The sequence below is a fragment of the Gymnogyps californianus genome, chromosome 3, assembly GCF_018139145.2.
Source record: "Gymnogyps californianus isolate 813 chromosome 3, ASM1813914v2, whole genome shotgun sequence".
NCBI lineage: Eukaryota > Metazoa > Chordata > Aves > Accipitriformes > Cathartidae > Gymnogyps > Gymnogyps californianus.
Genome location: NC_059473.1, coordinates 101,333,872 through 101,351,182, shown reverse-complemented (window position 1 = coordinate 101,351,182; position 17,311 = coordinate 101,333,872). Strand labels below are relative to the sequence as shown.

Sequence of the window (17,311 nt, the reverse complement as noted above, 5' to 3'; positions counted from 1 at the left end):
AGACAGGGAAGGTCACAAGAAGTTCTTTATGATATTTCCTCTTTTCCGTTCAGTTTGGGGTAGCTGGTCACTCAGTGGTCCTGCATTATGTCCAGCCTACTGAATCATTGTTATTAAACTTCCTGTAGCTTCTTTGACTGCTACACTACTTACGGCCTTTGTTCCACTGATATTTTTCTCAGGCATATTTTCTCTATCTGTTATCTTTTTTCAAAATCTGTGAGCCACAACCCCACTACCTTTGGCCCTGCCAGACACCCGAGGAGCTTCAATACATTCTCCAGAAATCCAGCTTTGCACACTCACGCATTTAGCCCTCAGGAAGTCCTATGTGTTGCTGGAAGCACAAGCTTTGCACAGGATTCTAAGAAATCTTTCTCTCTACTTACAAAAGCTAAAAATATAAAATAATAATCTCTGTATGACTTTCTCAGCTTCTGGAGAATTCTTTGAGCTTGCAGAAAATTGCTCTGAATTGTACATGACCCTGTCTCCTACCTACATGGCTTCTCTTCAGAATTATTAGAACTTTCTTGCTCTTACCCCCGTGATTTCTGTCTTAGCTAGTCTTGATGTAAAAATATTATTCTCTGAAGCTTCCTGCAAAGCTCCCAATCTCCCTGATTCTGTCTCCTTCTATAGTTTTCTAGAAGAATATCATCTCTTTAGTGTCCTTGTTCTGCCTTGGGAAATTTCCTATCTATATCTGCCGCATTTTAATACTTCACAAAAACATACAAAAAAAATGGTTTTCTTCACACATAGCCAGCTCCATATGTACCATCACTGTACGATCCAGCAATTTCATAGCATGAATTGGGCTCACCAGGGGTACATTGACAGATTCTTCCAATCGGCAAACCAACAGTAGCCATGGAGTTAACTTCCAGGCACTTTTTAACATAAGTATCTTACCAGATTTTCAGAGACACTTGCCGCTGCTTCGCCTTCCAGGAATAATTTTCTGTCACTGATATTTTGTGAAGTATACTAACAAGTTTCAGATAAAAAACAAGTGAGTTTTCATGACAGTGTTTCCATTAAGCTTCACCTGTAACCAGGTGACAGCTCAGAAGAGAGTAAAAAGATATGAATGATGAAATTCAGAAATAATGACTTTTTAATATTTTTCAGAGACATTCTCCAAACTTTAATGGCTTGACCTTTAAGTGACTTTGTTGAGTACTAATCCACCTGCAGGCCAAGGTACTAGTTACTTACTGTGGATAAACTGGCACTAATTAAATATTCATGTATTCTCTGGGATTATTACTGCCTTTCCCATTTTGCAAGTGAGAAAACTGCAAGTCATTTTCTCAAAGTCTATATTTAGTTGATAAAAATGCTACAATTAGTGTTCAGGAGGTTTTGGCTCTATCTTGTGCTGACCTGATTAAAACCTGGCAGCTTTGCTAACGTAGAAAGAAAACCATAGCTACCTATTCATTAAATACAACTTTTTTTAAACTTTAAATAAAAATCTTTTCTTCAGCATGCGACTGGTCTACTATTTAGGGAATAAATGACAGTTTCTAGTACCTAAGGGCCTGCTGTTCTGATTATTTTCTACTGTCTTTTGGGGGTACTTCAAAAAAGCATTTTTGCGTAGAAGGGGCTCCTTACTCCATTGCATGGAAAAAAAGATTAAACAATGTAAAGCCCTTCTGTGTTAACCACTTTACATCTACTGCAGAGTCTTAGTTCTCAGCAGCATTGAAAAGTTTGGTTGTGGAGTAGAGGCTTTTTAGTTGTTTCTTTGATTGACATATCCAACTACAAATATAGCTTCACATTAAACAGTGTGACAGAGCTACATTTCATCTTAGGGAAAACACAAGCTTCTTAAAGTTGCTCATAGAGCTTTTAAAAGCTCTGCTATTAATAAAAGACTATACCTGCTCAATAAGGTGATGATTCTGTCTGGAAGGGTAGTTTAACATTATGGCACATTAGAACACCTAAAAGACAATGATATGGAACAAGAACTAAATCTGAACTGAGGACCCTCTGCTGCAGAGTATGGCTAGATCTGAACATAGACCAACAGTTAAATACACCACTAAAACTGTTGTGACTCCTGACAAAGCTGAAGGTCCCAATAGTGTCATGTGTGTTACTGAGAAGGAATTTTGAAAGTGTTTACTCGCTGCAGGAGACAGTGTAATCATTCTTGAAGTTCTATGTAGCACAAAAATAACCGCCACACCTTTAAAACACGTTATGATACACGTTTGGTGGTATTCTGTCAGTACGTATTCTGGCAAGAGGTACGTTACAGTGGTGGGGTCTGCACCTGCTGGCAACAAGGAGCTCGCCTAAAAGTGCCATCTTACAAGAAAATGGAATACATAGTTTAGTAATAAGGCACCATTTTGGATTAAGTATCAGAGAACTCGTAAAGACAATGTGAAGGTATACAAAGTATACCAGCTGTTCCTCTGATATATGGCTTTTCGTAGTAAAAAAGCTCAGCAGTTGTAGATATCCCTCTTGCAAACTGAAGGTCATGCATGCTCATTTTGTCTTCACAAAGCAAGTGATGTCCCGAACCTTTTTCCTACATTAAAAAAAATATTGCTTTCCCTTAGAAAAACTATTTCCACATTCACAAATTCAGTAATCTTCAGCCTTTTTTCTCTGATGGGCCACCTAGCTTTTCTGAAGAAGTCATAGCTGAAGTACGAGTGTTCTTTCATATCCACTTACCTTCCTGCTTTGGCCAGACTGCTAGCTTCACTGCAGAGAATACATATGAAGGTTTAAAAATAGTTTGCCCATCATTTTGCTGATTGCATTGTGCTGTCTGACGCTGGTCCATGGAGCATACGTTGAGAGACAATTGTCTAGACTTACTATTTGTCACAGAACAGCAGTGCTTCCCAATATCAGGGTAGCAATTTCTCAGACAAAAAGCTAATGTTTCTGGCTACAAGTCAATCCTGCATTTCTAAATGACAAGGCTGAGGGTTAATGAGGGATTAGCTCTGGGATTTACAATATGAGGCTATTAAATACATTGGCAGTAGTTTAGGAATACATAAAGTAACACATTTTCTCAGACCAAAGATCTATTTAGAATCTTGCTTTTCTCAACTGCCTCACTTGTAGCATTGTAAGCGGTCATTGCTCACATAAGCGTGCTAAACAACCTTTGCCAAATTTTGCTTGTTTACTGGTTGATAGTGAGCAGTCTTATCATGTAAAAGAAATGCTATTTGTCTGGGATTTCGCCTGTATGATTCATCGTCAAAGTAAATCTTGTGCTTGTGTTTGTTCGTTAATAATGAACATAATGATAATTTAGCAAGATATTCTTTAAATTAGCTGTTGTTTTCTGTGTGGCATTTGAGGTTGCAAGTCCCATGTATCTAACAAGCTTTTGAAAAAGCAGACTTTTGAAAGTGATTAATCAAAATATTGAGATTAATATTTTAGCAAGATTTAAAATGTTACTGGCTTGTTATGGATGGAGGTAAAACTATGAAAAGCACTTAAGTGACTTAACAGCTTGCAGTATACTTTAATGGTATTTAGGACTCTCAGCCTGCATCTAACGTAGTGCACCTAGAAGCACTTGAGAGTTACTGGATCTGGGCATATGCACAGACTGTATCAATCTGTCTGTTGGGGCTGTATCCCAATCTAATGTCAGATACAGACCTGAGGTACAAGCTTCTTTTTTTCCTTACCCACGTCTTCTCAGCCATGGGTTTTCTGTGGGAAATCCAGGTGTACAAGCTGGATGGAGGCACTGCTGTTTCCCAATGTACACAACAAAGTGATCTGGATACAGCCAAAGTGGTAAAGTTCGGTTCCCCAAAGAGTCCTGAAACAGTTCGAAAGAATGGCCTCAAATGTTTAAATTGTCTTAGGAAAAGATATGTAGTCTTATAAGTTACATAAGCAATTTAGAAAAATTGTGCAGCAAGGACACTCAGAATTAGAAGACTAAGTAAATCGAAGTAAAATAAAGGAATCTGAACAGGATAGAAGCCATTGTGCTTCAGGGTATGAGCCTGCTTATAAGAAAGAAGCATCAGGGAATGTTTTGTTTAGGAACAGATTATCACATTTTATATATTGTATTTTCCTCTGGAACAGATGTTATTAACAATTATTTGAGACAAACTGATAGACTGGACTAATATTGCAATTCTGAGTGGCCATTCCTATTTCCCTGCACAGCATAAGCAATCATTCCATAAAGTTCAACAGTAAAAAAAAAAGGGTCAATGGTTTTGATATGTCAAACACAGAGCAGATTATTAGCAGTTGTACCAGATGGTTCTTGCATATGTGGATATTTGTGCAAAGCTTGGAGTACATAAATTAAGGCTGAGAGATGAAGATGCCAAAAATGACTGTCCAAATGGCTTTAGTGAGCAGACCATGAATTCTCATCAACTCAACATCAGACTGCAAAGCAGAAGGAAAATCACTGATTTTCATTCTGAAATGAGAGTAAGTGCTGGAGATTGACAAACCTCTGTGTAAAAGACAAATCAATGATACACTGCACTGATGCTCCCCCATGGTAGCTAAAATTTCCTACCTACAGCCACGTGTCAAGGAGAATAGGGTAACAGGTACCTAACTTCACTGCTATTTGTAGCAGAAGGCTTTTCTTTCCAAAAATGCCAGCTGGATCATAATTAATGTGTTTCATAGGGAACTGTTGTTTGAGACAAATATCAGAGAGAAACTGGACAGGTTATTCAGGTTGGCAGTCGTGGAGCTCAGTTTTCCAGCTCAGCTAGTGGAGAGCCAGAACCCCCCTGCTCTCAAGGGGTCCAGAGCACCCAGCCACAGGGTAACCACTACAGGGATGCTCGGGAAGCCACAGGTACCAATGCTTTAGGTTTCCTCAATTTAAAAATTAAGAAATTTTAAAACAAAATTAGGGTAAAATTTAAGACAAAATTAGGAATTGAAGCACATACAGATCTCCTACATTTTGTTTTAGGGAGACTCACTTCCAGAAGAAAAATTTCCTGCATTTTTTGCAGCCACTTATGAATGGCCTGAGTGGATTCATGATCCTCTGGATCAACGAAACTGTGGAGCATCCTGGGCTTTTTCAACTGCAAGTAATACTAATTTTTTTCTCCTTTTAAGAATATCATTGATGTTAGACGTGTGAAGAAAATTTGTAGTGATTAGTAAAGAACTAATTTCATCTTGCTGTTCACCTTTTATCAGCAAATAGGAACATTTAAAATTGCTACAGCTTTCCCTCTAAGCTGTCTCAAAGTCTTAAAAAATCAATCCAAGCTGTAGAGCTTTGTTTGCTTTTCATAAGTTTGTGTACCATATGGAGATTTTTTGGTGACAGAAAGTAGAAAATGAATTGACTAATGCACTTTATCGTAATGGGTAGAGTAACTTTTAAAAAAATCTGCATCCCTTGCTTGCACAACTACATGGTTGACTTGAAAGCTTAAAACAGGTAGGCTTTATTTTTTTAATATATATTTATGTATTTATCTGTTTGTGCATTTGGTGTTGTCCAACCCTTGGTATTCAAGTAAATGAAGTATCATCTTTACAAGAATTTTATGAGAAGAAAACCCTGAAACTGCTCAGATATTTGTGGAAGAAACTATTTTCAAATTCTGTAAGCAAAGACGTGTCAGTAATGCAATTCAACCTCATGTGCTACAACCTCTGGTTTTACAAAAAATGGACACAAGTGTTTGTGTCTCTTTCTGCAAAGAAGCTACAGCAATCAGTTATGTTCATTTTTCTTATGCTGCAATAAATCTCAGTACATATTGGGATATATAAAGGCAGAGAAAAAAATTATGCAATCAATCTTTATGACTTGATCCAGCCAGTGGGTCCTCACGGGTGCAGGTTTCTGCAACTGCTTCTTTAAATCACAGCAGTAAGAGAAGGAAAGGAGCATTTAGGTCAGTTAATCCCAGCTCCCTGCCAAAGCCAGACTGAACACACTCTGTTACCAATATGCCTTGTCCAGGGTAGTTTTAAAAGAGAAAACCAAGAGAGCTTCTAACAGCTCTCCTGACAGCTTACTGCAGAGATGAACAGAGCTCACTGAGGGAAAGACTTTCCAGATATTCAGTCTAATTTTTCCCTTTCATAAGTGAATCTTTTGATTTTAATTCACATAATTATTTTCAATGCTAAATATTATGAGATACCTTCCCATGTTGTTCAGGTGTACCTAACATTTTCAATCTGAATTTTCAATCCTTCTTTGAAAGATTAATTGTTGCTCAATGAATAGACAAGCACTGCTGTAACATTTTTTCTTATGATGAGTAATTCCTATAAGTATTCCAAAACTCTTCAGTAAAAAGTTTTTACACCTATGAAAATAAATTCATTATCATGTGACACCTCACAAAAGCACAAAACACAGTCGTTGTCAGCTGCCATCAGCAGATTCACTCTTTTGAAGTCTTGTCCAAAGTTCACTGAAGTTAGTGTTGATTTTGATGGGGCTTTAGATTTCAAGGGATTTTTTTTTTATTATTTTCAGGTTCAAAAATGAAGGGCTAACAATAATAAAAATAAAATTTAAGCACAGGTAATGACTGGGATTAGGGCTTAATAATTGATTCATTGTCATTTGTTAAAGAAAGGAGAAGTGGCTTAATTTCACCTACAACTTAGTTAACCTAGTCTGCCTTTAAATCAGTGCATAAATACATTAGTACCTAGAATTATGACTCTTTGATTGAGTTCTGACATCTAAGATGTCTATCTCAGAAGAAGAATTTTGTGTGATGAGGGAAGGAGGTCCAATGAATCCCACATTTACACATTACTATGAGCATTTCCAAATAGTCTTTCCAGTAAAACCAATACACACTTTCAGTCTTGAATTTTCTTCTTCATAGAACTGTTCATTTTTGCTTTTCTTTTTTCTCAAACAAAAGAAGGAAAGGTAGAAAAGAAAGAAAAGAGATTTGGAGATTCAGCTGCAGAGAGGTGGGGGAGTATTTGCATCTTCTGCTGAAGTCAACCAGAGATGAATATGCATTTACAAACATGGTAGAGACTATCAGACTAAATTCTGTAAATGCCTAATGTGATGTTTAGATATGTGGGTCTTTATGATAACCAATAAATCTATGGATTTATAATATTACAGCAAAGTTCCTCATGATGCTTTGCAGTTTCACAATCCTCTCTCTTGAAAGTCTGTACAGATTATATCTCTATTGTTTTGTAAAGATATCTGCGCAGACAGAAAATATTGAGGTTGTATTTCAGTCCCTCTTTCACAACAACCAGTGCAAAGCTGTGAGTAATTATTTGGTTTTGATAACGGAAAATTTATTTCAAAACAGGCGTTGCGGCAGATAGAATAGCAATTCATTCTGAGGGTCAGATCACAGACAACCTTTCCGCTCAGAATTTGATCTCTTGTGATACCAGGAATCAACATGGATGTAATGGTGGAAGTATTGATGGTGCTTGGAGATATCTGAAAACACATGGGTAAATATGTTTAAATTATTTTAACTTGAACCAGTTGCTTAAGTTACAATGTTGCTTGTGTTACAATGATGATTTCTGACCTTTCAAAAAAGATGCGTTTAGCTCTGTCCTAGGTCAGATTAACTGTGTTACTTCATCAAGACTATCACTCTCTCTCATTTACACCTTCTTTAAATCACCTTCACGAAGCCCAGGAACTATGAAGCATTCCCAAAGAAATAAGTGAAGACTATTTTGAATGAGGGCTCTGAGTGGGAAAACTCTGCAACCACCTAGCTCCCATTTAAGCCTCATTACATCTAGATATTGTCACTAGCTGTAACACAACTGGGCAAAATGGTAGCCTCTCTAACAGCAAGCCAAACAAGAAAGGATTTTTTATGTCAAAGACAATACTGTAAGTGTACTCAGAACTTCTACGGCTCTTGGGATACAGGCTCTTCATGTTAAACAACCTTGAGTAAGCAGCCAGTTGCATGAGACAACATTTTGAATATTCAGAAGGATCAAACATGGTCTTTCTATAAAGCAAATTGTAATCATCCCATTCCAAGCTTGTGCCAGAATGCAACACTGTAGCAAGGGCTATACCTAGATCCTTCTTCCTTCAGGTCGGATTAAACAAAGTTAGCAGCTCTCAAACTCCACATGAACAGCTAGAAGCTTTTAAAAATGACACATAATAATTTATAGAATCACAGAATGATTTAGGTTGGAATGAACTTTTGGAGGTCACCTATTCCAATGTTCTGCTCAAAGCATGACTAACTGAAATTAGATCAGGCTGCTCAGGCTATGTCCCCGGTCATATTTTGAATATATCCAAGGATGGAGGTTCCACAACCTATCTTTGACCTGCAGCAGGTCACTCTGTTTGACCACTCTTGTGGTCAAATACTTTTTTCTTTTATCTAATCAGCATTTTCCTTGGTACAATGTGTGACCGGTACCTTTCAGCTTTTCACTGTGCATTTCCAAGAAGAGTCTTGTTCTGTCTCCTCTATGACCTCTCCTCCTGTAGTTGAAGACAGTAATTAGATCTTCTTTTAGCCTTCTCTTCTCTGGGCTGAACAAATACAGCTGCCTCAGCCCCTCCTTGCGTATTATATGCTTCAGCCCCCTAAGTGCCTTCCACTGGACTTGCTCAGTTTGTCAGTGTCTTTACTGGGGATCGCATAACTGAACACAGTACTCCAGATTTAACCTCACAAGTGACAATTTGAGGGGAATAATCACTTTTCACAATGTCTTGGCTATGTTCTTGCTAACACAACCCAGTATTGATTGTCCACGTTTGCTGAGAGGGCCCACTGCTGACCCACGTTCAACCTTCTGCTCATCAGGACCCCAGGTCCTTCTCTATGAAACTGCTTTCTACACAGACAGTGCTCTGCCAGTACTGCTGCATGGGTAGTTCTGGCTCAGAGGCAGGATTTGGCTTCTGCTTTTGTTGAACTTCATGAGGTTTCTGTCAGCTCATTTCTCTAGCCTGTTAACGTTGCTCTGAATGGCAGCCCTGCATACTAACCACTCCCCACCAATTTGGCATCCTCTACAAATTTACTGAGGGTGCCTTATTTCCCACTGTCCAGGTTGTTAATAGAGATGCAAAACAGTGTTGCCACTGTGTTGACTCCTGAGGAATGCCATAGTAAACAGACTCCAGTCACTTTGATCTGTTGACCTTTCAGCATGCCAGTCCAGTTCAGTTACTGACCTTGTAAGCAACTTATCTAGTCCAATGTCCTGGTTTCGGCTGGGACAGAGTTAACTTTCTTCTTAATAGCTGGTACAGCACTGGGTTTTGGATTTACTTTGAGAATGATGTTGATAACACTCTGATGTTTTAGTTGTTGCTAAGTAGCGCTTATCTTCAGCCAAGGACTTTTCAGTTTCCCATGCTCTGCCAGCAAGCAGGTGTGCAAGGAGCTGGGAGGGAGCAGAGCCAGGGCAGCTGACCTGAACTAGCCAAAGGGGTATTCCATACCATGGAACGTCATGCCCAGTATATAAACAGGGGGGAGCTGGCCGGGAGGGGCGGATCGCGGTTCGGGAACTAACTGAGCATCGGTCAGCGGGTGGTGAGCAATTGCATTGTGCATCACTGGTTTTTTTTCTTCCCCCCCCCCCCTTCTTTTGTTGCATTCCTTTTCATTACTATTATTATTATATTTCATTATTACTATTGTTAGTATTATATTTTACTTTAGTTATTAAACTGTTCTTATCTCAACCCACGAGTTTTACTTTTTTTTCCTTGCTTTCCTCCTCCTCACCCCACTGGGAGGGGGAGGGGGAAGCGGCTGCGTGGTGCTTAGTTGCTGACTGGGGTTAAACCACGACATCCAATAAACTAGAAGAACACCCCAGGAGACCATGCTGAAAACGTTGCTAAAGTCAAGGTAAATGATATCCACTGCTTTTCTTATTCTCCATGGAGCCAGTCATTTCATCATGGTCAGGTCATCTCATCTTATCATCTCGTCATGATGAGGCATAATTTGCCATGGTAAATCTGTGCTGCCTGTTCCCGGTCAACTCCTTGAACTTCATGTGCCTGGAAATGGCTTCCAGGAGAATTTGCAATAACCAGATTTTATATACTGTATAACTACATTCCGCTGTTTCTCACATTATCAGAAAATTTTTTGTACTTCCTGTTCCATACCAAAACCTATTTCCTCTCTCACTTTCATACACTCTCATCCCTTACTCTGTCTTTGATATACTTGATACTGACAGACAGAGAGATCTCAGGTGTGCTGTCTGTCAACTTTTAATTTTAGTTAAAAAACAAACCAACCAACCAACCATGGAAAGAGCAAAAGAATGTCAGATGTGATGCAGCAGATGTCATAGCTGACATGGCAGCCTGGGGATCCAGGTGAAGACCAAAGCGCTCTTATTCACATGGATGCAGTATACAAACTGAACATTCTGCTTTCTTTAAGTGTACCAAACTATTTCTGATCTGACAAAGATTTTGTATTGTTACGGGGAGAGTTTACATCGAGTGTTCCTCTGTCTTTCTGTCTCAGGGTTTAAACTCTAAACTAGTTTTGATCTAGGTTTTGAGTGGGAAACCCTTTAGGTGAGTGATTACAGTGGGCAATATTGGATTCCACCCAGCAAAGGTCCCTCAGCACCTCATGGGGGTAAAGGCAAAGGCTTCATTCATGAAGAAATGAAAGTTATACCTTAACATTTTAAGCAACACTTTTCTGTAACCAGAAGAACAGGCTTCTTTTAATCAGTAGCTCATGCTCATAAGAGAGTAAATACAACTTCTTCTTGCTGGACTGTTTGCTTGCCTATCATGTTAAGGACAGGAGCACAAGAATTGCCAGTGTAGATAAGATAAGAGATCCATTTTAATGAGTATTATCTCCACAACAGTTGGAGCAAGTTATTTTTAGAGGAAAAGCCCTAAAGAACACAACAATAGGACAACCTCCTAGTCTTCTGTTCCCTCTGACTCTTATCCCTGTATGGACATAACCACCATGAGCCCATATTAATAAGATTCTTCTTATACCAGAAAGCTGTATTTTTTTTTTACCTGAAGCAGTATGGTTAGTGACGCAGCCCATTCTGCAGAGGCAGTTTAAGTATATAAGAGTTTGCTTAGTTGTATAAGGAAAGCAAAGCAGGCTGAAGCTGTATGAGGCACTTCATTATCAACCTAGCTGTACCCACACAGGAGCTTGTGCTGGTGTAAAAGCAGTAGTGAGAAGGTTGCTCTGTGACTGACCACAGAGTACCAGTGTGAAAGTGGTGTGTAGAGCAGGCTTTCTGACTGATGTAAGCCTGGAAGCATACAGACAGGGCACCTCAGCTCAGCAGAGCACACCTGTGAACTGTCTTTTTGCCTCCAAAGTCCCAAGTATTTGCACTATTGCTCAGTCACCTGAGACGCCTCATGGTATTCACCAGCCTCTTGCAGCTGACCGAGTAAAGAATCTCCAGGGCAGTTGTGAGAACCATCACAAATTTTTGGAGACTACCTAGATCTCCAATAAATCTCTGCAGTCCAAGACTATTTTCCTAGTCATTCATCCAGCTTTCTTGTCCCCATGGAGCCAGCTCCAACGTGTACGTCACTGCGCTCTTACAGACCTTGGCCTGCTACCCATTCTTATCCCCGATCATTGGTTCGCCATCAAAGTACCACACACGAAAATATCTCTACTTACCTATTTCTATAAATGACATTTCTAAATCTTGACTTTCTTTCCTCAAGTTCAAATGATATTTCAAATCCTCTTCCAACAGTTCCAGACACAAATAAACACCTTAAGGAAAATATCCAAATATCTGTGAGGACAGATACTGGAAGCACAAGAATGGCTATGCTGGGTCTGAGCAAGGGTCCATCTAGCCCAATATTTTGTCTCTGACAGTGGCCAAGAGCAAATAGTATTTAAAAAAAAAAAAAAGTAACTTTTTTGTTTCGCTGGACTGATAACTGAATAATTTTTGCAGCTGAAACCCCATAATCCATAACCCTTTACCTTTGACAATGAAAAAAATGGAAATTTATGGCATAAAAGTCTGAAGTGTCTTTTCAATGAGCCCTGTTAAATAGTGCTTGCTTCCTCACACTTTCAGGTGACTTTTATTTTATGAGCCAGTATATTGCAATCATTTTTTTCATTATCTCCATACCCTGCAATAGGGAGAAAGCACATTGATTTTCTGTGTGGGCTTGTAAATTTTCACAGCAGGTGTTCAAAGCTGTTTTAAAGCTTCTGGTTTTCTGATTTCTGAAGTGTGCTTATCTCAGGGTTTTGATAGATTTACCAGAAAATTGAGTGCTGGCCTAAACTATCCCCAGTGAAGTCAGTGGCAGACTTTCATAAAGCTCAATGAGGTTAGGCCAGTGCTGAAACCTGACTTTTCAGAATCACTGAGCACCCAATTAACAGTGAAATCTGCTATAAGTGGAGTTGAATCGCTGTTTAACTCTCACTCTCTCTCTCTGTCTCCCTCTATTAATTAAAGAATAAATCTGTATTCTATTTCTAATTATTATTAATTTTAGGCATTTCAGTTACAAGCCATAATTTGGGAGGAATCAATGTGATTTGAAAACATCTCTTTTATCTGCTAAGGGAAACTAAAAGCTTATAGTCTTTAAGAATGAGGGAGAAACATTTAATTTTCAGGTAGTAAAAAGGTTACACACTTGAATGCAAATACTGCTTCTAATCAGGGCTTGATCTGATTTGTACCTTGGGCTCTTAGCAGTTGCAGGGTATGATAAGGATATTATTGTTATTAGTTTTGGCCAACTTGCTAATAACATAATCCAATGTTTTAGACTATGTTCTCATCTCACAATTCAAACATATAAACACAATAAAACCACAAAAATTTTCATTAGATTGAACACATAAACATGACTTCAGATGAATTCTGCCAAGAATGTATGAACCCACCGCAGACTTTTGCTGCTTCTCCCTGGATGCTACTTGCTCCTAGTAGTATTTTTGTATATGTGTATGTATATGTGCACATGAACAGGTTCACATTTATTTCTGTTTTTCTTCTATGGCTCTTCTGGCAAGATCTTCTCCTTGACGTGTTTTTACTGTTTACTGTTGTGCTGATGCTTCAGCACGTACAAACTCATGTTTCAGCAAAGAGCTATTAAATTATGTTAATCATGACTGCAGAAACTATGGTTAGTGAAAAGATTCAAAAGTGACTGTTAGTTCAGAATGAGTCATCGTGTCTGGATTACTATACAGCTCCAGTGTGCCTGTGCGTCATTTGGTGCTTCACTTCTATTGCCATAGAAGTAAGACTCATCCATGCAGAACCTGTGACAACTCCAGCAGGACAGTCCAGCTGAAAGGAGGGGAAAAAAAATCCCTACCCTAGGAATGAATTTCTCCTCTGTTGTCTCCCTCTGAGGTGTTTCTAAGAACACCTGAGGAACAGGCATCATACCATTCCTTACACTGGATTGCAACGCTTATGCTAGATTGCGCTCTGAGGACTGTATTTGCTCACCTTGCTTGCCTTGCAGGCCTGATTGCACTCAGCAGCAATTCTTTATTTCTTTTGGAAACCTGTGGTCAGTGGTGACTAGAATGATTATATAGAGATAGATACATTTTACAAACATTACGTATGTATACGTATATAAACCAAAGGTTTCCTTCTACTCAGCAATAGAAACAAAGCATAATAATTTTAATTTTAAAATGAGTAATAACAACCCGTGTATATTTGGCCTAAATACTTACCATTCCCCATTGGAAATCTGGGAAACCAGAATACCTTCAGACATTCAGAAGGAATTAAAAGGAGTTGCCAGCGAGTAGATTGAAGACCTAAGCAATAACAGCCTGACAACCTAACAACCTTAGATGGACAATCCCTTTTAATGTAGGCAGAATTATTGCTTTTTGCAGCTCCTGGGTGTGTTGGTCTCATTTGGGCAGAAACAATTTGGTAAGCAAAAAGGCATTATCCTCAGGGTCAATTTTTCCACCACCAAATGCTAATGGGAAAATGCCATGTCTTATTCAAAGTAGCTGAAGCATGTATATGCTCATCTTGTAAAAATCCTGACAACTAAGTATACACAGGCAAACACAATTATCCTCCATATTGCGTGGAAATAGTTTTCAGCTTTTCAGATTCAGAAAGTTCAGTATAATTGGCGAGCTACTTAAATACATATCCTTTTCATAGGACTACCTATTTTAAAATATTCTGCTTCAGTGGACTATTTAATTATGCTCATTAAAAGAAACCCTCTCATAGGCCTCCACAGCATTATCACAGAAATGTGTATATTGTTTTGGAAACATCTAGCAGTATAATGTAGAAAACTAGGAGTTCCCAATATATCATAAAAAGGATAAAATAATAAGTGGAAGATTCAGTGCCTTTATTTGAGTATTTCAGATTGTTAGTAAGTACATTTTAAATATATGCTTTGTTTCCGTCACTTTATTGACATAAAAGGGATGTTCAGTTAGTCAGTCAAAATGGCTGAACAATTCAGGATAAGCTACTTGAAAGAAACAAACTTCATTGCTCCTCTCCATTCTTGGGTGCAACGAGGGCTCTTAACCTGTGCTTCAAAGCACCACATTTACTCATATGCCAACAAGACACCAATTATTTGTACCCAAACCTTTAAAAAATTAATACAGGACTTTTTATCTCAACAAATATTCACAAAAATGTGAGCAAATGTTCCCTTTATATTGTCAGAAAAATGGAAGGTCAGAGACTTTTTAGCTAAAAGAAATAAAAAGACTTGTAGATTTTCACCAGCATTTCTGTAGAAAATGTAGATAAAACTAGAAAATGATTCATTTCCCTTAAAAATTTTCTGCTGCAAATATGCCCATTTCACAAGCCATTTTTGCTAAATGGATTCTGTTGACAACATTGGTAATTTATAATCTTATTCAGTGTGAACTTTAATGCATCATTAATGACATGAATGTCCTAGGGGACAAGTGCTGAAACATATTTTCTACCCTACCTCTCTTTGGGGAAGGGTGAGGAGAGGACTACTGCAACTGAAACTTAATCATAAACATCATGCATATGAATTGAAGCAAACGCCTTCCAGATGAAGATATGAGACATTCACACTTTTGAAGAATGAGTGACTCTGTAAATTTACTTGAAATACGACAGTTGTAAAATAGTTAAAAGCTTGAAATGAAACTGCAAAAACGTTTAAGCAAGCTTCTTATCAACTTTTTTTTTTTTTTAATGTCTGAACAGGGTCGTCTCTTATGCTTGTTATCCATCATTTTGGAATGACCACCTGGAGCCATCAGGTGAAAATCACTGTTATGTGTCAAGTGAATATGAAAAAAACTATACAAACGGCCCATGTCCCAATGCTTTAGAAGAATCCAATCGGTTATACCGGTGTGCCTCTCACTACAGGGTCTCCTCAAAAGTAAGTTCATGCTGTTCACCCATTGTCTCACCCATTTTTGTCTTTTGGGGCTTGAAAATTACCTGGCATATGGAAATATGTTCACTTTACTTGAAGACTAGAGCTGTGAATTTTCCTTTATATTGCCCTTGTATTTTCAGAAGAGTTTAAATTCTTTATGGTTTCTCAGTTTTGCATCAACTCTTTAAAGCTGCTGCTTTGTGGTCCTGTAGAAATTAGAGATACAAAAGAAAGTACGCAGTCATAACTGTGCATTAGTGCTTCTTAAATGTGTTTCTGAAGGTTTTGTTCATTAGGTAAACCAAATATTCTCTAGCAGAAATACAAGTGCAATGGTACATTTATACCATATATATATATGTACACAACAATAAATCAGTATGAGTTTTAATTTTATTTAATAGAATGTATTATCTTCCCTTGCCCTCTCTGCTGCTGCTCTCACCTCCACTCAGGAAACTGATATAATGAAAGAAATCATGGACAAAGGACCAGTGCAAGGTATGGTAAGTTTGGAAGACGATAATATTATTATTGAAATAATTAAAGTGTGCAATGTCCTTGTATTAAAATATTAGAAAACACAGATTGCATTCCACAGTGAATAAAACAGACATATGCACTGTAGTCCATCCAGGGACGTTTGGTGGGCAACTAGTGTCCCTAAAGGCAGCTATACTGCATCAGAGTCCATAATGAGTAAAATGACCTTGAGCTGGATTTGTTGAAAATTTGTGCAAAATCTGTGTGCTGGAAATGTGCCTTTTTCCCATGACAGTTCTTTGCTCATTGATGAAATAGCAATTTGGGGCTGTGCATGAGGACTTAAATGTTAGGAAAGCTCTGCTCTCTAGGGCTGGGATCATTTCCCCCACTGGCTGAAGCCAAGCCACCAAGTCTGCTCGCCTCTGAAGGCAACGCTGCAATATATGCACTCTCCAGCAAATCATGCAGTGCCAGAATACTCCCAGAATTTTCCCTTTCAGAGCCCAAATGCTCTTGTTGGTTGTAGAGGGCTATCAGTTTCGAATTTTTCTGCTGAACCCCGCGATGAAGATCCCTGACATCTTAGAGAAATAAAAAGACTTCAGCAGGGATTGAGGGACTGCAAAAGAGTTGTTTAGCCTGAATACTGTCCGTTTGCAGTCATGGATGGTGCTGGCAGCACCTGAAAATGCAGGTTCCTGCTCACACCCCAGGCCAGTGTAACTGGAGAGGTTGAGGGATCTGGGGTTTGGGGTGATGGGGAAAGGTCATAGTGCAGGATGTTCATCCCTCTGGGATGGATGGCTGATGCAAAACCAAAGCATTTTACTTCAGGGCACTTCTGCATTTCTGCTGCCCTCAATTACACAATGAATTATCATAACCTGCAATTTATTATTGAAATGGTCTTGATTATTAGATTTAATTCATTTCAGTGCATCATGGAGTTGAAATTATTTCTTAAAGCTCTTTATGTGGGCAATTGCAATTAATCTGAAGCTCAGACTTAACAAGATCAATTTATCAGTCTTTTTGTTCTGCCCAAGTTTGTTTGCTCAAGGAAAATATTCTTTCACATGCTGCATTTGATCTAGAAGTGAAAGCAGTAATTTCCACTGGTTTTAAGAAAATGAAAAAATTAGGATACTCAAGATAAAATTTCAGACCTCTCTCTAATATTGCATTCATAGTCCATGTATACACAGTTTGCTGGATTAATCTGTTAGTACTAAATCTTCCACATAAAATAATCTATATTCAGCCATTTGTTAGGTTTTAACCACTCAATAATTCATACAATTTTCTGGAATGTCAATGCTTTTTCAGAGAAAATGTCTGTATCAGGTTAAGGCAATGCTGTATGTGGGAAAAGCAAGATCTAAAGAAGAATATATAACCAAGAGTGTATATCACTGAGTGAAA

The 17,311-nt window shown here is 38.4% G+C and overlaps 1 protein-coding gene across 1 annotated transcript in view; it reads left to right on the top strand.

Moving 5' to 3' along the window:
• Positions 1-17,311, top strand: part of TINAG (tubulointerstitial nephritis antigen) — a 48,674-nt gene that overhangs the window by 10,221 nt on the left and 21,142 nt on the right. The window contains exons 5-8 of the mRNA XM_050894793.1: positions 4,964-5,087; positions 7,317-7,467; positions 15,223-15,403; positions 15,859-15,904. Of these exons, the coding sequence (XP_050750750.1) occupies positions 4,964-5,087; positions 7,317-7,467; positions 15,223-15,403; positions 15,859-15,904 (502 nt within the window). The remainder of the gene's footprint in view (positions 1-4,963; positions 5,088-7,316; positions 7,468-15,222; positions 15,404-15,858; positions 15,905-17,311) is intronic.